The sequence below is a fragment of the Heloderma suspectum genome, chromosome 4 (genome assembly GCF_057233095.1).
Source record: "Heloderma suspectum isolate Gila_16-S chromosome 4, 16-S_ref, whole genome shotgun sequence".
Taxonomy (NCBI): Eukaryota; Metazoa; Chordata; class Lepidosauria; order Squamata; family Helodermatidae; genus Heloderma; species Heloderma suspectum.
The window spans coordinates 267,497,647-267,521,563 of NC_139461.1; the positions used below are offsets into that span (position 1 = coordinate 267,497,647).

The 23,917-nt window shown below is 44.0% G+C and overlaps 1 protein-coding gene across 1 annotated transcript; it reads right to left on the reverse strand.

The window, feature by feature from the left end:
- Positions 1-958: 958 nt before the first annotated feature.
- LOC146348679 (uncharacterized) lies at positions 959-17,245 on the reverse strand. The gene is made up of 2 exons (XM_084853733.1): positions 14,984-17,245; positions 959-12,159 (listed from the first exon to the last, which is right to left on the reverse strand). Exon 2 carries the CDS (start codon positions 2,451-2,453, stop codon positions 1,488-1,490), a length of 966 nt encoding a protein of 321 aa, XP_084709859.1. The 5' UTR covers positions 2,454-12,159; positions 14,984-17,245; the 3' UTR covers positions 959-1,487.
- Positions 17,246-23,917: the final 6,672 nt, after the last annotated feature.

Here is a 23,917-nt window from a genome sequence, read left to right on the forward strand (position 1 = left end):
CTGTGTATGGACCTGCTCCAGCCTTGACTCCCCCCGCCCCCCTAAGTAGAACAGGTCTGTTCTTATGTTAATGGTCCTCTTCAGGGTTATTTATTTATTTATTTATTTCATTTCTATACCGCCCAATAGCCGAAGCTCTCTGGGCGGTTCACAAAAATTAAAACCAAACAACACACAATAAAACAATTTAAAATATATAGAACATTAAAACCACAATATAACAATACAACCACAATAAAACCTAGCAGCAGTGCAAGAGTTTAAAATACAGATTTAAAACAGCAAAGATAAAAATATAGAAAGCTAAAATGCTAAAATGCCTGGGAAAATAAAAAGGTCTTCACCTGGTGCCGAAAGGAATACAATGTAGGTGCCAGGTGAACCTCACTAGGGAGCTCATTCCAGAGCCGGGGTGCCACAACAGAAAAAGCCCTCCTCCTAGTAGCCACCCGCCTCACTTCCTTTGGCAGGGGCTCACGGAGAAGGGCCGCTGACTATGATCTTAAGGTTCGGGCAGGCACATGTGGGAGGAGGTGATCCTTCAGGTAACCTGGCCCCAAGCCGTTAAGGGCTTTGAATGTTAACACCAGCACTTTGAATCGGGCCCGGAAATGGACTGGCAGCCAGTGCAGCTGGAAAAGTACTGGCGTAATATGAGCTCGCAGGCCGGTCCCTGTTAACAATCTTGCTGCTCTATTTTGGACCAGCTGAAGTTTCCGGACCGTTTTCAAAGGCAGCCCCACGTATAACGCATTGCAGTAATCCAGACGAGAAGTTATCAGAGCATGGATAACTATAGCTAGGCTATCTCTGTCCAGATAAGGGCGTAGTTGGTATACCAGCCTAAGCTGATAAAAAGTGCTCCGTGCCACTGAGTTCACCTGTGCCTCAAGTGACAGTTGTGGATCCAAGAGCACCCCCAAACGATGAACCTGATACTTTAGGGGGAGTGCAACCCCCTCCAGAACAGGTTGAATATCACCTAGCCAGGCAGACGAACCACCCACTAACAGTACCTCTGTCTTGTCTGGATTGAGTTTCAGTTTATTAGCCCTCATCCAGTCCATTACCGTGCCCAGGCACTGATTCAGAACAGCCACTGCCTCACCTGGTTTTGATGAGAAAGAGAGGTAGAGCTGGGTGTCATCTGCATATTGATGGCACCTCAGCCCACACCTCCAGATAACCTCCCCCAGCGGTTTCATGTAGATGTTAAACAGCATGGGGGATAAAATAGAGCCCTGTGGAACCCCATGGCATAATTGCCATGGCACAGAGCAATAATCCCCCAGCACCACCTTCTGGAATCGGCCATCCAAGTAGGAGCGGAACCACTGTAGTGCAGTGTCTCCAACTCCTAACCCAGACAACCTATCCAGAAGGATACCATGGTCAATGGTATCGAAAGCCGCTGAGAGGTCCAGGAGAATCAACAGGGTCGCACTCCCCCTGTCCCTCTCCTGGCAGAGGTCATCCCACAGGGCGACCTAGGCAGTTTCCATTCCAAAACCAGGCCTGAAGCCTGATTGAAATGGATCTAGATAATCCGTTTCATTCAACAGTGCCTGGAGCTGTCCTACAACCACCCGCTCAAGCACCTTGCCCAGGAAGGGGATGTTGGCCACTGGCCTATAATTGTTAACATCCTCCGAGTCCAGGTTAGGCTTTTTCAGGAGTGGTCTAATTACTGCCTCTTTTAAAGCGGCAGGCACCACTCCCTCTCTCAAGGAGGAATTTACAACCTCCTGGACCCAGCCAGACAACCCCTCCTTGTTTGATTTAATAAGCCATGAAGGGCAAGGGTCAAGCACACAAGTGGTCGATCGGACTTGGCCAAGCACCTTGTCCGCATCCTCAGGCCTCAGTAACTGAAACTCATCCAATAAAACTGGACCAGACAGTGCTCTGAACGCCTCTACCAATGGAACTGCATTAATGGTGGTGTCCAATTCATGACGAATCTGAGCAACTTTATCCTCAAAGTGCCGCGCAAACTTGTCACAGCGTGCTACCGAGGGTTCCACCGTCTCTCTCCCTGGCCCAGAATGTAACAGGCCGCGAACCACTCGGAAAAGCTCCGCTGGACGACACTGAGAAGATGCAATGCTGGTGGAAAAGAACTGTCTCTTTGCCACCCTCACTGCCACAGAGTAGGCTCGATAGTGGGCTCTTACCTGTGTTCGGTCAGACTCAGCACGAGTTTTCCTCCACCTGCGTTCTAGCCGTCTCCCCTCTTGCTTCATTGCCCTCAGCTCAGGTCTATACCAAGGAGCTGGCCGGGCTCTGCTCAGAGGGAGAGGGCGCTTGGGCGCGATCGTGTCAACCACCCGAGTCATCTCCGCATTCCACAGAGCGACCTGGGCTTCGACAGGAGCACCAGCCATACCAGCAGGAAAATCCCCCAGAGCCCTCTGGAATCCATCGGAATCCATTAATCTCCGGGGGCGGACCATTTTAATAGGTCACCCACCCTTGCAGAGGGGAAAGGCCGCCAGGAGTCTAAACCTCAGCAGGAAGTGATCTGTCCATGACAAAGGGACAGATGTTAATTCCTCCACTTTCAGATCACCATCCTCTTGCCCAGTCGAGAAAACCAGTTCAAGCATGTGTCCTTTTATATGCATTGGGCCGATGACATGTTGGGACAGCCCCATGGTTGTCATGGCGGCCATGAAGTCCTGAGCCGCCCCGGATACAGCGGCCTCGGCATGGAAGTTGAGATCCCCCAGGACCATCATCCTGGGGGTCCTCAACACCAAGTCCGAGACCACCTCCGTCAGCTCAGGCAGGGAGTCTGATGGGCAGCGGGGTGGGTGGTACACCAACAGAATCCCTAATCTGTCCCAGGTACCCAACACAAGGTACAAACACTCAAGATCTGCACTCGAATGAGCAGGAAGCCTGGAGAGGGAGATTGAATTCCTATAGACCACGGCAACCCCCCCTCCCCGACCCTCAAGTCGGTGTTGGTGCTGCACCGAGTACCCAGGAGGGCACAGCTGGGAGAGAGTGACCCCTCCCAGTTCCCCCACCCAGGTCTCAGTAATACATGCCAGGTCAGCCCCCTCATCCACAATCAAATCATGGATGAGGGAGATTTTATTTTGGGTTACTTGGCAATAGCGGTGGCAGCAGTGCTCCAAGAGTGGCTGGGGGCTGCCATTGTAATTTCCCACAATGCCCTGGAGTGCCCATTGTAGTGTCACTCTCAGGCATCAAGGTAATTAAAGGGAAACTTATAGACCCAGCTGCTTGACACGTAATGGCTAGTGGTCCCTACCTACTAGGGCAATGAGGCCCTTGTAGATGCCCTAGGGTGCCAGGTGTTGGTGTCAGGCCTGCCTATCACTCCCCATGGTGGGGCCTGGACTTCCCAATCCCTAAAAATATCCTCTGCCCTGAGCTCCATGGAAGGAAGGGCAGGATAAAAATGTAACAAATAAATATGGTTACACAAATCAGATTCAAGCGGCACAATTAAGACTAATAGAATGATTGTGCCCTAAGCTTTTGTGGACTAGAGCCCACTTTGTCAGATGCATGGCCGTAAGGAGGTCTGCTATAACACAAGGCTGACAAATTCTGTATTTGTGTAGCAAAATGTGTGCAGCAAGGTTAACGATGTCAGTTTCTCTAATATCCCCTCATATAAGAAGCCTTCATCTTCTCAGTCCTCAAAGCACTCTGCCAACACAGTTCCCATTCATTTAAATGTGTCTTCGGTCAGCCAGTCATTCTGAGGATCATTGAATTACAATGTGCCCCATTAACAATGGCACTAACTTACTTGATATTAGCTATTTAGTTTGCTATGAAGAATAATTTTATCCATGTCTGCAATTCATATTTAATAGCTGGACTAAAATTACTCTTGCTCAGTAATTCAATTTCTTCTAATTAAGGAGTAGTTCAATTACTCAATATAAATAATAGCAATTCAGTTACTCGGCATTTGTTCATATTAACACAGTTTTTCCTAATGGGGAAAATTGCATTGGGAAACCTCCACTGTAACATGAAGTGTTCCTTTGTGGTGCACATTTTGATTGAAACAAGAGAAGGATTGTTCTAATAATATCATAAGAAAAGTGAAACTGTGCTAAACATTCATGGCTTCTGTTTTGAAGCCCAAAGTAGGCGAGACATGAAATGTGTGACTGCATTTCACATACCTGTATTTGTTTTAAAGCAGTCATGGAGCAGGGGGACAAACTAGGACTGTGGCATATGGGGAGTGAGGGTTAAACATTTCTCTTTGCTCCATGGTCCCAACAACCCCATCCTCCAGAGCTGTTGTTCCCCCAGGATGAAAGATATATTTAGTGCTAAATAGTTTCTAAAACTAAACTGTACAATGAAGCACATTGGAGTTTTATGTGTCATCTCAGTAGCAACCAGTGGAAAAATGTTTTAATTTTTTATTTGCAAATACAATCATAACAACAACAAAAGCAAAAAGTGGGCAGGGGACCACAAAGAGAGAGAGAGAGAGAGAGAGGGAAGATGGGGTGGGGGAACCATATCATAAAACATATCCACTGGAATTGAAAAAAAATCCTAACTTCGCTAACAGTGCAATCCTATACATGTCTACTCAGAAGTGAGACCAATTAAGTTGAGTGGAACTTATTCCCAGGTAAGAAAGTATAAAATTGCAGCCATATACACTAATTGGGTCTGAACTGGCAGTGACTATCCAAGAAAGAGATTGCACGTAGACAGCTCAGTTAATCCATCAACTCAGTGCATAGGAAGTTTTTGTCAACAAGGATATTGTGGGAGACTTTGTTGAAATCAAGATATATTGAAATTAAGATATATTGAATTGCTGAAATCAAGATATACTTTGTTGATGGCATTTCCATGATCTACCAAACTTGTAACTTTATCAAAAAAGGGAGATAAGGTTGGTCCGGCATGACCTATTCTTGGTAAACCCATGCTGGATCCTAGTAATCAATGCATTCCTTTCTAGATTCTCACAAACCAGCCACTGACAGAGTAGAGGCAGGGAATTTACCTACTGCTGGATAGGCAGAGGGTAGCATAGGTGATGTAATGGGAATGTGTTAATAATGTTGGGAATATTGCAACCTTGTCTCCAAGTTACTGGAAGGGGGCAGTGTTGCAGTTAGTTAGTTCATGGGAATTTTGACCACACGTAGCCTTAGAATCTCTATAGCCTACAATGTGGTTTCCTGTGATTTCTTCCTTTTGCTCCTCCCCTTCTCTCTGACTTCCACCATTGCTGGGAGCACATGTGTTTGCTCTCTCGCTCCTGCCAATGTAATGGAACACACAATGGATTTAACAAACTCTTTTGAAACTCTACCCTGTACCTGCATTGTATATGCAAGAATATTTGTAAGTAAACCTGCTTTCTTTCCTTGACTGAAGAAGGGTGTGGTCTCCTTTTATTATTGTAAAGTAGCCTGTGTGAGTATGGGACTGGTAAACACTCATTCTGTTTTGCTTTTTTGTTTTTCTCTGCTAATTGCCTTTCTAACAGGGGGCATCATTACTAAATGATCCCATCAAATATTGATTACCATTTATCAAGTAGTGACTTATAACAGTGTGGATATAACCACTTGGCATAGTAAATGTCACGCCAAGTGGTTATAATATTACCACACATCCAAACCTGATTAGAAATCCAAGGAAGCAAGAGTGTGTTAAAATTCTCCTGATCACTTGGCAGGATATTACAAAGAGCCCATACAGACTATCAAAACTACCTTGAAGTAATATTTCTCACCCTAGGGTAGATGGATTTCCTGTATCATCCCGTCAAGTGGTTGGGAGAATTTAGCTGTACATGAAATGCAGATGTAGGTAGACTGTATGGCAAAATGCTAGTCAGTATCCACCCAATTGGCTCATCACATGGTTATATGCACACACTGGTAAATTATAAATTTAATTCAAAATAAATAAAGATGGGGGGGTGGGGAGAGAGACACTGGCAGAGAAAGCTGGGATACCTGATGTAGAAGACCTGGACTAATCTGTTAGTAATTGACAGAATGTATGATTATCATGAATCATGACTGAGGCTTCCTTTACACGGAGCTTTTATCCTGCAATTGAGATTGCTCCTTCATGGAAGTTTGCGGGCTTTTTACATGATGCCGTGAACCTCCAAGGCATCTCTTGCACTAAATGCCCTTTGTTCCATTTTTAAATACATTGCAGATAATGAGCTATCATATTACCCTGTTGTGTTCTGCTTGAGTTCATAGGATCTTGGAATCATAGAACAGTAGGTTTGGAATGGGTATACAAGACCATCAAGTCCAACCCCCTGTTCAATGCAGGAGTCCAAGTCAAAGCATCCCTGACAAGTGGCTGTCCAGCTTCATCTTGAATGCCTCCAGTGTGGGAGAGCCCACTACCTGCCTAGGGAATTGGTTCCATTCTCGTATTGCTCTAACAGTCAGGAAGTTTTTCCTGATGTTCAGCCGGAATCTGGCTTCCTGTAACTTGAGCCCATTATTCCGTGTCCTACACTCTGGGATGATCGAGAAGAGATCCTGGCCTTCCTCTCTGTGACAACCTTTCAAGTACCTGAAGAGTGCTATCATATCTCCCCTCAGTCTTCTCAAGGCTAAACATGCCCAGTTCTTTCAATCTCTCGTCATAGGGCTTTGTTTCCAGACCCCTGATCATCTTCTCTGCCCTCCTCTGAACCCTCTCCAGTTTGTCTGCATCCTTCTTAAAGTGTGGTGTCCAGAACTGGACACAGTACTCCAGATGAGGCCTAACCAGTGCTGAGTAGAGGGGAACTAGTACTTGATGTGATTTGGAAGCTATACTTCTATTAATGCAGCCCAAAATAGCATTTGCCTTTTTTGCAGCCACATCACATTGTTGGCTCTTATTCAGCTTGTGATCGACAACAATTCCATGATCTTTCTCGCTTGTAGTGTTGTTGAGCCAAGTATCCCCCATCTTGTCACTGTGCATTTGGTTTATTTTTCTTAGGTGCAGAACTTGGCATTTATCCCTATTAAATGTCATTCTGTTGTTTTCTGCCCAGCGCTCCAGCCTATCAAGATCACTTTGAATTTTGTTTCTGTCTTCCAGGGTATTAGCTGTCCCACCCAATTCTGTGTCATCTGCAGATTTGATCAGCATTCCCTCCACCTCCTCCTCCAAGTCATTAATAAAAATGTTGAAGCACACTGGGCCCAGGACTGAGCCCTGCGGTACCCCACTCGTTACCTCTCCCCAGTCTGAGAAGATCCCATTGATAAGCACTCTTTGAGTCCGATTCTGTAGCCAACTGTGGATCCAGCTGATAGCTGTTTCATCTAGCCCACTTTGCTAATCAGGTTATCATGGGGCACTTTGCTGAAAGCTTTGCTGAAGTCAAGGTATATTATGTCCACAGCATTCCCACAGTCCACAAGGGAGGTTACCTGATCAAAAAATGAGATCAGATTCATCTGGCAGGATTTGTTCCCAACAAGTCCTTGTTGGCTTTGAGTAATCACTTAGTAGTAATAGTTGGCTTTGAGTAATCACTTAGTACTAAAAATGTAGTAGTTGAACCACCATTTCTTTCCTCTGTCTTTTACTATGCACGTATCTGAAGAAAGCCTTTTTGTTGCTTTTAGCATCCCTTGCTAACCTCAGCTTGTTCTCAGCTTTAGCCTTCCTGACACCATCCCTGCAATTCTGTGCTACCTGCCTGTACTCTTTTGTTGTAGCTTGGCCTTCCTTCCACTTCCTATATGTGTCCTTTTTTGTTTTCAGGTAATCTCTAAGCTTTTTTGAAGTCACATTGGCTTCTTCCGTTGTCCTCCACCTTTTTTTCTTGTTGGAATTGTTTGTAATTGTGCCTTGAGAATTTCCTTTTTTAAAAACTCCCACCCATCTTGGACTCCTTTTCTCATTAGGGCTGCTTGCCATGGGACATTACTGATCATTGTTCTGAGTGTATTAAAATCAGCTTTCCTAAAATCTAGGGTACACGTTTGTCTACACTCAGCTTTTGCTTCCTTTAGAACCAAGAACTCAAGTATAACATGGGCCCCATCTACACCAGGCTTTTACTCTGGGGCGGGAGCAAGTCGAGGTCCCTCATGATAGATGACACAGTGGCAACTTCGCAGCCATCTGTGGTTTTCGCCTGGAAAATGCGGAGTTCCAAGGAGTAATTTTACTGCGATTTTGGGGGGTTGCTGTGGGTTCCCCTGTGGTTGCGGGCCATTTGTTCCTTCCCCAAACCGACTTCGCATTTACAGTGGGCATCTTGTAGGCATGCATAGTGCCTGCATCACTCTGTGATGCCATTTACTCCCCCCATCCCTTCGCAGCTGCACAGTTACAGAGGCACACGGGGTGTTTTCATCTATGTAATCACACTTTCTCACAGTTTTGCAGCTTCATGTCTTTGCAACGGTTGTGGACTCAGTACCCAAGGGGTGGGGGGGTGGTCTTGGGAAAGAACAATGTCGCTCCGGCCACCATTTCAAAGTGATGGCTAGGCACTTAGCACTCATGCTTGTGAGTGCGAACCATTGCAAGAGTCTTGGGCTGGGGAACTGACAAACTGATGGTGCAGAAATGAAGGAGCACAAAACACTCACTTTTTACCTAAAAGGGATGGAAAGACACAGCAGAGCCCCTCATATACAAGCCACTGAAGTTTCACATCCCCACACTCACAGGACTGGACAGCTGCACATTTCAGTAAAATGGCAAACAAAAAAAGGGCATGGCGAGTCTGCAAGGGAAGCATGCAGTACATCACGAGTGTATTGCAGGGCATGCTAACTCGAAGCCGCATTGCTGCGCAGTTGCAATGGGGTGGGGGGTCAAAGTGGTGCCATATAGATGTGGCCATGGTCACTTTTCCCCGAAGTTCCCTCCATGAAAAGAGGAAAAGAGCAAGAAGAGGAGTGAGATCAATGAAAGATAATGGAAGACTCAGATACAGGGAGAAGGAGGGGGGATGGGGGTGGGGGTGGGGAAAAGGAAGTGGGTGAAAAAGGGAGTCGTCATGATCCTGCATTTAAAATGGAAGCAGAAAGCCCTGTTGTAAATGCAGGATTTTAGGCTGGTGTAGAGATGCCCTGAGTGTAGGAAGTTGACCCACCTACATGACCATAAGAACCACTGAAGTCTACAGTTGTATTATTCAAAATGCCCACACTTTATGCTGTAGAAATCCTGGATGATGGAGTCTGCCAAATGTTTCATTAGGGTTTGTTAAGTAGTTTTGGTATATACACAATTAGAAAATAACACTGGGATTATAGAGTGTAATTATAGGAAGGGAGAGGGCAGGAACTGAAGCCCTACCTTTTCTTTGCAAAGGGATCTCTAGGGAATGGAATGGAAGCAATTGTCATGTGGCATGAGCCCTATTTGGGCATTTCAGTTCCCCCATGCCAAGAATGGGGATGTGTGTGCTAGCCTCTCCATCATGTTCCCATCACCGACCCTTCTGCCTTTTATGCACTGGAAAGCAAATGTCTGCAGCAGAAAGCCTGCCATAATCTCTGTGTTTACACCCAGATCCATGCAGAGTTCTAAATTGTGTGGGGGAGCATACACAAGTACAGTTGACCCTCCCAATATGGGAAGGTCAACAGGGATGGAAGGGGGGTAGTCCACAGAGCTAGCAGTTTCAGCCCTGCTCTCCCTCACTCAATTTTAATTACATAGGGGAACTGACTGCTCAAATGGAATAGAGCTATTGAGGAAAAATGGGGAGGAGAACCTAATTTTTCAATTTAACACTGATTATTTGCCCCAAAGAAAGAATGAAGGCAAGAATGATGGTGCTTTGATCTAGTACTTAAAACATGCCTTTCAGTAGGGATGTCAGAGAAATCTACCACAAATTTAAGTGGGTCTGGATTTCCTTCAGTCCAGGCTGAGGAATTTGTGGTAGAACAGCCTTTTTTTCCTTTTCAAAGTTGTGAAATTTATAGAAATAAATCTGTAGTAAAATCCATAAATCTGAAGGATGGTATGTGAATTCGATTCATGCGATATTACAATAACAAATACGTGTTTATTATTTGGGGTTTTCTGGACTCATGTTAGACCAGTAAACAAGAGGGACACACCCCAGAAGTACTCAGAAATTACTAAAATAATTATTTCCACAGTCCCTGTGTTGCAGAACCCAGAGTCAGAGAGACCACGGAGTGAAGGAAAAAGAGATTCTTTATTTAACGCGCGGGCTTAAGGCTGGAATCGTTTCCAAAGAGCCAGAAGCCCCGATTTACATTAGCACATTGGTTTTATAGACATTGTGACACATATGAAACGGCTCCTCCTCCCCCTCCCGCATGGGGTTGCAATCCTCAACATTTTTCCTCCTAGCACCATTGTTTATAATACAAGAACTGGGTTATAGGGTAGCCATGATAAGGAGAGAACAGAAGAGAACAGCAGAGAACAAGATATACAATTGTATGACCTTTGACAAGATAAGGAATTCCTGTGTCTCGTCAGCTTACAACAATATATTCAAGGGAGAAAGAGCTCAGCAAGAACATGAAGCATGAGACTGCATGAGGCTACTTAGTCTGACCCCCGATATGGCTGCTACATTCCCCCGTTAAATGCATAATTTCATTACAATTATAGCATTTCTGATAACTATACAAAGCTTTTTGTGACATACATATTACTTAGCCTCTTGTTGGGCTATTAGAGCATAGAGGGCAGCAGTTTTACTAGCTGAGACATAAAACAGATTGGTTAAACAGCGCATAAGACAAGGAACGCAGAGACATAACAGAACTTTTATGAACAATACTGGTAGAATTAGGATGAACAATGCTTTTAAGCTAGCTAAGATCTGGAAGCCAAGGGGTTAACTAATTGAGCTAATTGTTTTGTCTTATTGTTTTGTTAGCTACTATATTGTGCAGCTTGTTGATCTGTTCATCTACAGCATTGCCATTATCAGTTAAGTTAAAACAACAGAGCTTTTGGTGTGTCTCACAACTTAAATGATGAAGAAGGAAGAGGTAATCTATACCAGCTCTATTTTCTAGAACTGCACCTCTTAGATCACGCAACTCTTTATTTAACAATGACAATGCTTGTGAGGTGGCATTTATGCTTTTGGCTAAGCTGCAAGCTAACCAGTTGTTCTTTAGACCATTAGCCAAGGCTAAACCTGGAACCTTAACCAGTGACATTGCTAAGGCCAATTTTTCTGAGTCAGAATATAACTGCACATGACTATTACAATTTTTAGTTAGTTGGAGTGCTCGAGGCTGCCGTTGACGGATTTTTTCAGGCTACAGGGGAAGAATTGGCACCAGTTCAATTGGCGGCTGAGGCAACATGGGTGGTTATCAGACAAGTTGGCAGGAATGAATGACCAAGTGCGGGAATTACATGTCTAAAACCATCCATGAGGCAAAAGTATGTGGGCATCATTAAAAGATATGTTTTGAATTTTATTACAGTGGAAGGGGGCCAGGGATAGCTTTGTATTTTCTGGAAAAAATTTTGACAATTAAGCATTTGTGCACACGTAGCATTTGTTTCAGCAATGATGGGGGTGCGTAGAGTGAACTCTGTAGGGGGTAGGATCTTTGCAACCACGCCCCAATTAGCATTTTGGGAATAAGTTAAACTTACACCATAAACTCTTAACATGGTATCTTTTTGAATTTTCCCAGGATGTCTACAGACAGGTATTAGGCAAGAGCTAATAAGCCTGTTTGCAGGTATACCTCTTGGCAAACAAAAATGTTTTACTCTCGTGATGTTAGCCAGGTGAAGCCAGTAATTATCAGCAAATCACTGGGACAAACTTCTTTTTCTAGGGGCAGACCCCCCTTTTTGCACCTTATTAAGGAAACACAATGCAACACTACTAACACTACAACACGCATGTTTGATCTTCTTTGGGATCTGACCGTACGCTGGGCAGCTATTCACCTGGCAAGCTGCAGTAGGGTCTAGTCCCCTTCTTCAATTCTCCAGTTGCAGGTCTGACCGTACGCAGGGGGACAGTCTCCTGGGGTGTCCACAGTAAGGTCTAGCCTGAGTCTTCTTACTGCTTTTTTAGAATGATTTTTAAAGGATTTTCAGGATTTCTGTTTATAGTCTACTCTCCTCCTCTCGCTCTCTTGACTCGTGTCCAATGTATCCAGGGTTTAATTCTAGCTGCTTTCATAGCTGCGGGGGTGGAAAGTATGACAGTTTTCAGTCCTCTCCATCTGGGAGTCAAAGGGTTATTTTTCCCTCTTTAACTCATACTTTAACTCTTGGTTGGAACGGATGAGCTTCTGTGATGGGAATGGCTTATTTTTTTTTAAGACAAAGCGATGCTGGGCTTGAAGAACTTTGCTCAGTGTTTGGACTTCTTGTTTAAGGCTAACGTTTGCTTGCTTTTGATGCTGCTCCAGTGTCAATTATGAAGTCAATGTCACGGCCCCTCACAGTCAATGTCACGGCCCTTCTCAAGCTGTCTCCCTCTTCGCCCATTCTGGCCCCTTTGGTTTTCTCCTTTGTGTATTTGATGTATTTTATTTGGGCATTCATGCCACTAATGTCCATCTTGTCCATACTGGGCACACTGGTTCTTTTTTTAAAGAATCTTCTGCCTCTGCCGGGTCTTCTTCTTTTCTTTTTTCGTTTACGTCTTCTTGGGCCTCTGGGTCGAGGGGGGTGTACTGGCGATAGGCATTTGAAAGATGCTCCAAGTACGCTCTGGGGCCTCGGTGGCACCTTGCAGCACTTTAGACACTTTGGTCATATTAATTGACTTCTTTATACCTGCCTTTCATGGCTTCTAACAGCAGGGTTTGATACTGGGTGAGGCGCTCTAGCCCAACTTGTGTTTTGGGATTCCAGCAGGGGGGGGTTACTTACAAGGAGACTTTATTGGGTAACTTACAGCACACAGGCGTACTTAATTTTTGGATCAGACAGCTTCTCTGAACCACGAGCTATTGCACTAAATGGGTTTTTATACTATACATGTTACCCATAACACTAGCAAGCATTTTCAGCATAGGCTAGAAGTGTTTGGTTCTCAGGCACAGCTTCCTGTAAACAACTTCGCTTCCCAAAGTGCTTGATAACACTTTTTATTTATTAGTATGGGAAGACAAATTTTTTCTCTTTCTTTTGCTTTCTTTTTCTTTGCTGATCTGCCTGTATTGCAGATCATGTTTCAAACTTTTTATATAAAACTTTCTGCTCCATGCACCAGCCTTGTCTCTTTATTTGTCTTTTTCAAGTTAAACTTACTTAAACTTTTCTGCCTTACACTAGTCCCACTGACACACATTTGGGATAGGCTCTTCTTCTCCTTCTAGTTACATTTTCTTCATCTTAAAGAACTATTACATTATTGTGGCTACTTTACCCCAGGTAATAAGCTCCAGGCATAATCAGCTGCTTTTAATTTACCCTGGGGGCAACTATGGCAACGCTTCTTTTTTACAAATGTTTTTTCTTTGCCTTTTGCCTTTTCTTTTTCTCTCTTCTCTATCTGTCTTCTACTTTCTCTATTCCTTCTTTTCTACTTGCTTTTGTCTTTTCTCTTCGTTATCCATTGGGAACCACACTTAGTATCATTTGGAGTTGCAACTAACACTAATCTGCAAATATCACATATACTTTATGATATCTAAGAAATCATAAAATATATACAACAAACTTTTTCTGCAATTTAACACAATGAATGGAAAACACTTCTTGCATGGTAAGGCATGATGGAGCAGATCCAGCAATCATACTGCTCTTCTGGCTGAAAGCTCAGGGCCCATCAAAATCAAGGGACGGGCATACCCACACACGCAGAGTTCTAGGTCACCATTTTTGCATCGGCAACTCTATGCTGCATGAGTTCTGGCAGAAGGAAATCTAAAAGTTATAGATCAAACTCAGCCTGCTGTACACTGAGCTGACTACAAACATAGACACACGGTCCACAGCGATGAGAGTTCAAGTTTATCAAAAGCTTCATAGCACTGTCCATGGCAAGTTTGTGACAATTTAAAATTTTAGTTCATGTGCAGAGTGTCTCTAAAAAGCCCAGATGATGATGGAGGCAAACAGAGAAGGCTCTGGGCAATGAAGATGCGATGTTTCCAGCAAAGGCTCTCCACTTTTGCATCAGTTTAAAAAGGGGAAGTGTGGCCCTACACCCCTTCTGACAGACAAGGGCCTTTAACTTTTTAGCAAGGCTTCTGTTTAAACAGAGCGGCACAGCTCAGCTCTCTAGCCATGATGCTTTAACCTGGGCAACTCCTCTGTAAATTTTATTTTACTTCTGTCAGGTTCTCTCACAGACATTTTAAAAACTTACTCTTTTTTTTTCTTTTCTAACCTGGTACACAAAAGCACTGAAACACTGAGTGCCGAAACTCAGGACGCTGGGGGTGATGGGCATCGCCTTATACTTGCATTTTTCAAGCAGCCATTAATCTTCGGGGAGGCGGTGGGGTGATTTGCAGGACTTCAAAGGCAAGCTTCTCAGTTTGTTTGTATTTGTAAATCCCAAGCTCAAAACAGGACAAATGAGGTACAGGGCAGCCAAATTCTTGCTTTGGCACAGGCAACAAATAACTCAGGTCAGCTTTCTTCGCTGGGGTCTCAAACAGGAAAACAGTCTTAATTTAAAGTTGTAACATCACTGACAGCGTCAGCCAGCCAGCTACACAGATCTCATTGTTTTTTAAGACAGTTGCTCCAATATTTTCTTCTCAATCAGGTTGGGTCTTTCAGCTTACACAGTTTATTGCAGCTTTCAGGAGCATGGCAGTAGCGTGATTTTGGCTTGGCCAGGAACATGCTGTCTGGTTTCTCGGTCTCTTTAGCACACACACTTAGGCAGTGTAACACTGGACACTCAAATCAGTGAGATTTCTTTATTGCAGGGAATCCCACGGCAAAAGCTTAATGGTTACGCTCTTCAGAAATCATATAGCTGATGGTCAGTAGCTACAGGCTCTATGCAATTTTAACACAGTTCAAAGCTAAACACGGTTACCTTGACAGAGATCTTCAACGTGGTCTTTCCGCTTCATTCTGCTTTGGGACAGTCTTATGGCACACTTTTCACTCGAAGAGGGGTCTAGCCTGTGCTCTGGGGGCTGATTCTTCACCTTTATTTTCTATTTTGCCTTCATCTTCTGAGTCTTCATTTTCAGTTTCCATTTCTTAGGGATTTTATCTCAATTAGGCGAGGTGATGATGTTGCACAACTCAGAACGTTGTGGGCAATTTTCCTGCCCCCCCTCTCTCGGCGTGCTAGGCTAACAGCTACTTCTTCGGCCTTACACTCTCACGCTCCCACGCTTTGTTAAAAGCCAGACTGTCCTGCAACATTTTTCTAATTAACAGCCTCAGATCTTGTTTTTTTCCTCTCAGCTCGACCTTGAGCTTTTTGCTGTTTTCTCTCTCTATTCTGAATCTTTTTTAAAAAAAAACCTTTTTCCTTCTTTGTTTGACATACATCTCAAGGGGGTGCAAGGTTTGCTTCCCCCACCACCCATAGCCTCCCTCCTAAATTGAAGACAGACACAATTAGGGAATGGGAATTGGTCAGTGAGTAAGGGGTCTCACTGGCCGACACAAGAGGATTTTTCACACCACGCACTTTGCTACTGGCCTGGGCACCCGGACGGTCAACGGTATGCTTCAGAAACCGCAGTAGCCACTCACACAATCATCAATCTCTCCACTACATCCATATGTCCCTGCCACCCACTTTTCCCACTTTTTACCAGAGCGGAAAACGGCTTCCCCAGCTTCCTCAGCTTCCTACTGAGTACTGGCGTGCTAGGTACTGGCGCCCACTCGGGGGTGTGATCAGGCCCCCCTTCTACCCGCAAGGAGTAGGTTCTTTTGTATACGTATACCACCAACACTGACCTTCTTCATAAGGCGGGGCCCTCTTTTTTTCTGCCCAGTGGCCTTTCTCCCTAAAGGCGGGGCCCTCTTTTTCCCATATACTTGCCTTTCTCCTGAAGGCTTCCAATGTGGGTTTCAACTCAATTGCAGCTACGATACAGGCAGGGCTCAAGTTCCTTCCTCCGCTTCCCAAGGTTCTCTTGCTGCTCGCTGCCGTTTGGGCGATCCCGGTGCAGGCCTTCTCCCATTCACTCGACAAAAAGGTCGGTGGCGCCAAGAAAGGGAGGCATGCGCCGAGCTCGTCTTCCCGGTGCGGCGATCAAGAGCAGGCAACTGCCACCTGTCTGGCTCAGAGCCTGCCACATCCGAGTCACGGCACCATTTATGTTGCAGAACCCAGAGTCAGAGAGACCACGGAGTGAAGGAAAAAGAGATTCTTTATTTAACGCGCGGGCTTAAGGCTGGAATCGTTTCCAAAGAGCCAGAAGCCCCGATTTACATTAGCACATTGGTTTTATAGACATTGTGACACATATGAAACGGCTCCTCCTCCCCCTCCCGCATGGGGTTGCAATCCTCAACATTTTTCCTCCTAGCACCATTGTTTATAATACAAGAACTGGGTTATAGGGTAGCCATGATAAGGAGAGAACAGAAGAGAACAGCAGAGAACAAGATATACAATTGTATGACCTTTGACAAGATAAGGAATTCCTGTGTCTCGTCAGCTTACAACAATATATTCAAGGGAGAAAGAGCTCAGCAAGAACATGAAGCATGAGACTGCATGAGGCTACTTAGTCTGACCCCCGATATGGCTGCTACACCTGTCCAAGAAAACAAGACCGTGGGGGTGCACACAAAAGGCAGGAAAAAATGGCACCAAGAAAAAAAAATGTAAAAATCTCTGAAAATTCACGATAGCTTATGTAAATTATGCAGACCTGTGAAGAGATCACAGGATTTGCGTTCACTGGTACATATTTAGCTGCGTAATTTGGGGAGCAAAAAAAGAGGGGACATTTCCGGGGGCCCGTGAACAGCAGAGTGGAGTGCTGCACTCAAACCATGGAACTCGTATGGGACAGATGGAACAACATTCGTACACTCATATTTTTCAGTCCCTGGCTACTTCCAATTAGACATTTAGTGCGGATGGAATCATCATGCTTCATTCACTCATTTGTCATTATCCATTTGTAATCCTCCAATGTTTTCAAAGTGCTCCTTCCCTTTTTTTATTACTGCAGAAGATCTGACTTTTTGAGAGGGATGGAAGAACAGCGTCATCTCCACAGGTGTAGATGCTTAATTCTTCCATCTTTTTAAAGAGGTCTGGTTTTGATTTGGGCAGTGACATATTGAGCAGGTGAACCTATCACAACTCAGTACACATTCACTATAACTTTTGCAGTGGACACCATTTGATAATTGTTAATGTTTAAAATGTAACTTTTAATGGATGCTAAAATGCTTTTCTGGCTAATTTTGTCAAAATGCATAAGAAATGTTAGCAAAATATTGCTTAAATTAAAGTGTTATGATGTTATAGTACTATATTACTAATTTAAAAAACTGAAACCTTTCCTGTCATCACCATTTTACCAACATCTTTTTTTACCTTAATTAAACACATCCAATCCAAAACAACTTAAGTAGAAAGTACTGAGGAGGTGAAGGGATTCCATTTATTGCCTTGGGTGTATCTGTTTAGAAGGAGTTGCTGCAGATTCTGACCTATTAGAGAAACATGGCATTTTGCAACTATTTGGAAATAAAATCTGATAGCCCTGCTTATAGATAAATCCAGGAGCAGGGATAATTATCCCCAGGACTTCGAGTGTCATTTCCTCTGAACTGCTGCTAAGGACCAAGCTGCTACATACATCTCGAAAGGTTCTTCCTTTGGGAATCTGTTGGAAAGAGGAAATTAGACAATGGACAGAGTGACACCAAGGTGTTCTACACGCAAGCTGCTTGCATAAGATACTCACGTGGCAAGAGAGATTCTCAGTTTTATCAAACAGGCCTTGTGTAGAAACAGAGTACAAGAAATGAACACAGCGCATGCTGGGAGGCAGATATGCTGAGATAGCTAGACCTCCAGTGAATCGACTTGTCTACAACAGTGACGGCCGCTTCTATAAATAGCATGAAGAAACAGAGCACCAGAATGCTGCCTGCCTGCCTGCCTGCCTCTCTCTTTCTCTGTCATGCAGATATCAGAAAAGAGTGTGAGCTTCCTACTACTCCTGAGTAATATTTAAGGGACTATTGGTAACAGCACACTATATGCTGTTACTATGTACTACTAATTTGGGAAGACCTCTCTAACATGATCACTCAGGAATTCTGTACACATGGGGGTGCATTGTAATCGAATATAGGCCAGTACTTGGGAGATGGTTGATATTTTCCAAGGATGTGTGTTTCTTAGTCTTTTCCAGTGGTGTAAATTTCTCATTGGCTTAAAAATAATCAGATTATTTCTGCCTCCTTAATACCTATATGTAAGTGTACACCGGAGACTTAAGGACAGTCTCGCTCATTTAAAAACCTCTGACTTCTTCCATGGGTATTCTGGAGTACTATCTGCATACTAATCATTTTCAGGAAGGGTTGTGATTGCCCATCTCTTTTTATATGTTTCAAAGGAAGCCAAAGGGCACATTGGCAGCTACAATAGAGTCAGCATGTTGAAATACAGAGGAAGAGTTGCCTCAGATATTTGGAAGTTTCTTCTTGAGGAGTGTATTTCTATCTGTAAGTCTGAAAACTGCTAGTTAATATTACTCAGCCAATTAATATCTTTCTACACTTAGTAGCAGCTATAATTGGGAGTGTGTGTGTGTGTGTGTGGAGAGGGGGAGAGAGGGAGAGAGAGAGAGAAATTTTCCTGTTTTTTAGGAGACTCAGTTGGTGGCAATGCCACTATTAGAATGCAAAGTCTCGTTTTATTATGCAGTATTGGACATTGCCAGCAGATAGCACCATAGTTTTTGTGAAAATTGTTTAAAGGAAAGAAAATGTTTTAGAAAATGAAGTGGAACTTGGAAAGGGAGCTTAACCCTGCCTGAATGAGGCTTCAGCAGCAGCAGTTACACCGTTCTTCCTTATTAAAAGAAACACCTGGGTTACGGGGTTGGTTCATTTTTAAAATATGTTATTGTGTTACAGTTTTTGATGCTGTTTATTACTCAGGGAAATGTCCCAGGTTTTGGAGCTATTTGAGGGGAACTTGTTTTCTTTAGTATTTTGATGGTTTTGATGATTTTTGAATCCACATCTGTGTGAAATACACTTTAGTGATACACCTACTTGAATGCTTTAGCAATACCCTTTAGCATTGACCCAAAAACTGAAGATGGCAGCCACAATGGTTAATGCCAATTCCTTGCTTTTGGAGCCACATGATTTCCCCAATGTTGATTAAATTTTGACGGTGAGGTAATAATAGGTCTAACATTTATTTCAAAGGTTTTTAGGAGCCAAAGCTGAAACATTACAAAATGGTGGTCAATTGAAATTAAATTTGGGGAGCACTGCAAAATCTGTACAAGAGATGTTATGAAATCAAATATGTTAGATGTACAGCATATTTGACACATAGATTGGTGTATAGACCAGGCTTTTATGACACTGATGGTAGGAAAATGGAAATTTAAAAATCCAAATGGCTGCCACAATCAGTACATCTCAGTTAAAATGAAATATACGCATCATTTTGTAATCGGAAAAAGAAAGGTTTACAACCGCAGTGCTAGCACCTGATCTTACCTTAAAACAGCTCTTTACGATGTTTTGATATTTGGTTTTATATCAACATGTCAAAATATTTCTGTTGAAGATATAGTAGAGGCAAAATAATAGGTGTGGCATATGCCCTGGTTCGGAGATTCCCTCAAACTGTATCATCAGTATATTGGCAACTACTGATTGCCTGTTTACTGTGTATGCAGTCAGATTTCTTCTAAAACAGATACCATCTAAGAGTAAGCTCAATACTTTACTTTTGATATGAGTGATACAGAATTCTATTTATTAAGGGACGCTCTCTCAGACAAGATTTGTCTTTTTACTACAAAGTATTAGTACAACAGTACTAAATACAAGAGCTTATGCATGCATAAATTCAAACACATGAAACATCTAACATTCTTAAACAAGGCTTCTAAGCAGAGTCAAGTACATTTGTTGGTTCCCACTAATAATATCAAGCTTACCAAGTTGATTCTACAGGCAACACATTAAGGAAAGTTGATCCTAAAGGACAGATTCCCCTGTTGCATATTCTGAGACTCCTTTATATACTTTTTGGATGCTATAAAATATGTCCAAACTAATTTTATTACAGTTTATATTTCTTATCTAAGAATGTCAAAGATAATCTTTCTACTTTAAATCTTCATATGTCTAAATAAGATTACTAAACTTACTTCCAAGTGAACATGAACAGAAGGGGAGGCACCTTCACAAAGACCATCAGAGACTTACTTCTTACTGGGGGGAGCAAAACTTCTGAGCAAACTTGTCCAAGGCACTTTTGGACACAAGTGTCTTTTCCCACTTTTTTCTCCCCTTCACCAGACTGCATTAGTTAGCCTTTTCATCCATCAATACTAGCCTTTGACTAAGTCATTCACAATCACATCCCTGGTTCCTTCATTCACAACCCTGCAATGGTGGTGTTTTGCCCCTTTGACAGGTTACTGCATTAACCTTCATTCCGAAATACTAGCATCTCCGGTTCCTTCATTCACAACTGTGGTATTTCGCCCCTTTGACAGGGCACATTAACCTTCGTCATCCAAAAACACTAGCCAGTTTCCCCTGTTGTGTGTGTGATTTTCCTGCTTGTGTGTGTGTATGGGGAGGAGGAGGAGGAGGAGGAAACAAGAGTTTGGGGCAGGAGAAACAGGGAGGCTGGAGCAGTACTAACAATGATAATAATAGCAGACACTGCTGTGGCAGCACCCCTAAGCCTGTGTAAAATAAGGCTCAGTTTGACCATCCCTACTTCCGAGTAAGCATGATTACCCAGTGCTCAATGAATGAATATTTAAAAGGAGAGGCAGCAATTGAGCAGTCCTAAGAAAAAGGGCTGGCAAAGGAATTCTCCGAACTCCTCTGCTCCTGTAGGCAAAGTGCCATTGAGGGCTCTCCCCATGCCCTTGACTTTCCCTTCCGCCAATCAGCTCTCCTTCTGCCAGCCCACAGCGAAGCCAGCTGAGGTCACATAGATTGCCAAATTGCACTGAAGCAGCTGTGATGGAAAAAAGTCACAAAATGAGTATGGAAAAAAAATGGATTTAGGGCAAGAAATGCTGCACTAGCTCCGTGCGTCATCTGAAACGATTGCCTTGGGGGTGGAGTAGAACTAAAGTAAAAGCCTGGTGTAGATACCCTCCAGGATTGCAGCTGTTTAGATGGAGGGCTCTGAGATTGAAGCCCTCTGCCCAGCCATGCCCTGTAGACCTCCCTGGGATGTCCTTCCAGGGACCATAGCATTGCTTGTAAACTAAAGCTAGTCATGACTAACATGTCCCTTTGATTTCAATGAATCTGCTGTAAGCATAATTAAATCTGGATCCAACCCATAATCGGGTTGTGTACTTTAAAATAAGTCAGCCACCTTGCCAGAAAGACAACACACATAGAATCATAGAATCATAGAATGGTAGGGTTGGAAGGGGCCTACAAGGCCATTGAGTCCAACCCCCTGCCCAATGCAGGAATCCAAGTCAAAGCATCCCTGACAGATGGCCGTCCAGCCTTGTCTTGAACGCCTCCAGTGTGGGAGAGCCCACCACCTCCCTAGGTAATTGGTTCCATTGTCACATTGCTCTAATAGTCAGGAAGTTTTTCCTGATGTTCAGCTGGAATCTGGCTTCCTGTAACTTGAGCCCATTATTCCATGTCCTGCATTCTGGGATGATGGAGAAGAGATCCTGGCCTTCCTCTCTGTGACAACCTTTCAAGTACTTGAAGAGTGCTATCATATCTCCCCTCAGTCTTCTCTTCTCAAGGCTAAACATGCCCAGTTCTTTCAGTCTGTCTTCATAGGGCTTTGTTTCCAGTCCTCTGATCATCTTTGTTGCCCTCCTCTGAACCCTCTCCAGTTTGACTGCATCCTTCTTAAAGTGTGGTGCCCAGAACTGGAAACTAACATTCAAATTAAAGATTTATTGTAGATATTAAAATATGTATCTACATAAATACATTTTAAAAATGAATATTTTTAAAGATCCAGAAATATCCCATGGCATATGCTTTAATTTCCCCTGTCTTTGTTTTCTCTAATAATAAAACCATGAAAAATCTTTTAACTTGAATATGGAAATTAAGCAATTCCCCACAGGCCTTCTGAAAGCCTGTAAGCTCCTAAATAGTTTTTTTTTTTCTGTAGACCCAAAATTTCAGGGACTGCTATATTCAGCAACCAATTTATAATCCAGATGGCCAGCAAGCAAGCTTTTGCTTCAGCACCTGCTGCTCCAAGCCAGGATTGTAGCTTATCCAATCAGGCCCATCACCAGGTTGATACATTATCCGGGCAGCCAATTAGATGCAAATGACCAAACAGCAGGTCTTCTTGCTCCAGCACCTGCTTCTCTTGTTATATGCAGACATCTTCAATCAACTGTGTTGCCAGGTGCGTATTCCAGTAGCAGTGAGGTCATTTCTGTATCACAAGCAACACCTTGTGACTGGTATAAGTGTTCCAGAGATTCACAGGTAATCAACCTTGAGGTTGAACCAGGGTATCACTGCCATCACCAGAACCCTTTGTTATGGCCAGATGTTCTGGAAAGCTGATATATTCGTTACATTTTAGTAGCTTTTTGCAAGTCTAGGGCATTCACTTCCTTAAAGACATCTGGCATTACCGCACCCACAGAAGAACACGTTAGGAGAGCACTTAGGGAGGGGGATCTCTACACCTCAAGTTTATTGTGCATTCATGATCGCTCACTCACTGAATCGTGCGGGTCCATTACATGATGTTGTTGTTCCACTATTCCTCCCACCTTTCCCGTATTTTCCTCAAATGGGAAAAAAACTGTATTTTTCCAGATATGTGCAAATGGAGCGCCATGTCCTCCCCATGGATTTCTCCCCTAGCGTGAATGAAGCGCTGAGTGTGGTTGTTGGGGTGTGGTAATGATGTCAAAGGTGGTGACGAAGGTCTGATGGGCGTTCAGCCTTCCCGCTCCTGCACCATTTTGGTTCCTCGCCATTTTCAGCCTGCCTGTTCAAAACAGAGCGGCAGAGCGGCAGCAAGGGGGGGCGGCAGAGTGGAGGAGCAGCAGAGCGGCTGAGCAGCAGGGACTGGCCAAAAGCATAGAAGAGTGAGGCGAGACTAGGGATGTACAAAAGTCACTTACCTTTCCGCGGATTCTGTTTGTGGGGGGGGCACTCCGTCCCTCCCCCCAGAATCCCCGATGGGGGGGGAGGCGATCCGGTCCTCCCCCCCGGAATCCTCGACGGCCGGCTCTGCTCCACGGCAGCTCCGTGGAGCAGCCGGCCAGGCCAGGGTCATCCGCAGCCGGATTTCCGGCCGTGGACTGGCTGGTGCAGATGCAAATGGCGGCCACCATAGCAGCCGCCATTTGCGTCCAGCCAGGGAACCGTGATAGGCTACTTAAGTCTTTACTTAGCCTATCACGTCTGGGTTAAAAAACAAAACAACCCCCCCCCCCGGCATACACAAATGGCGGCGGCTACAGCGGCCGCTATTTGTATTTCTTATTTTTTGCCATTTCAGTCTGGAGTTAACATCGCTGGAAGAAACATTAACAATCTCAGATATGCAGATGATACCACTTTGATGGCTGAAAGTGAGGAGGAGCTGAGGAACCTCATAACGAAGGTGAAAGAAGAAAGTGCAAAAGCTGGGTTGCAGTTAAACCTCAAAAAAACCAAGGTTATGGCAACCAGCCTGATTGATAACTGGTGGCAAATAGAGGGAGAAAACGTGGAGGAAGTGACAGACTTTGTCTTTCTAGGCGCAAAGATTACTGCACACTCTGACTGCAGCCAGGAAATCAGAAGACGTTTACTTCTTGGGAGG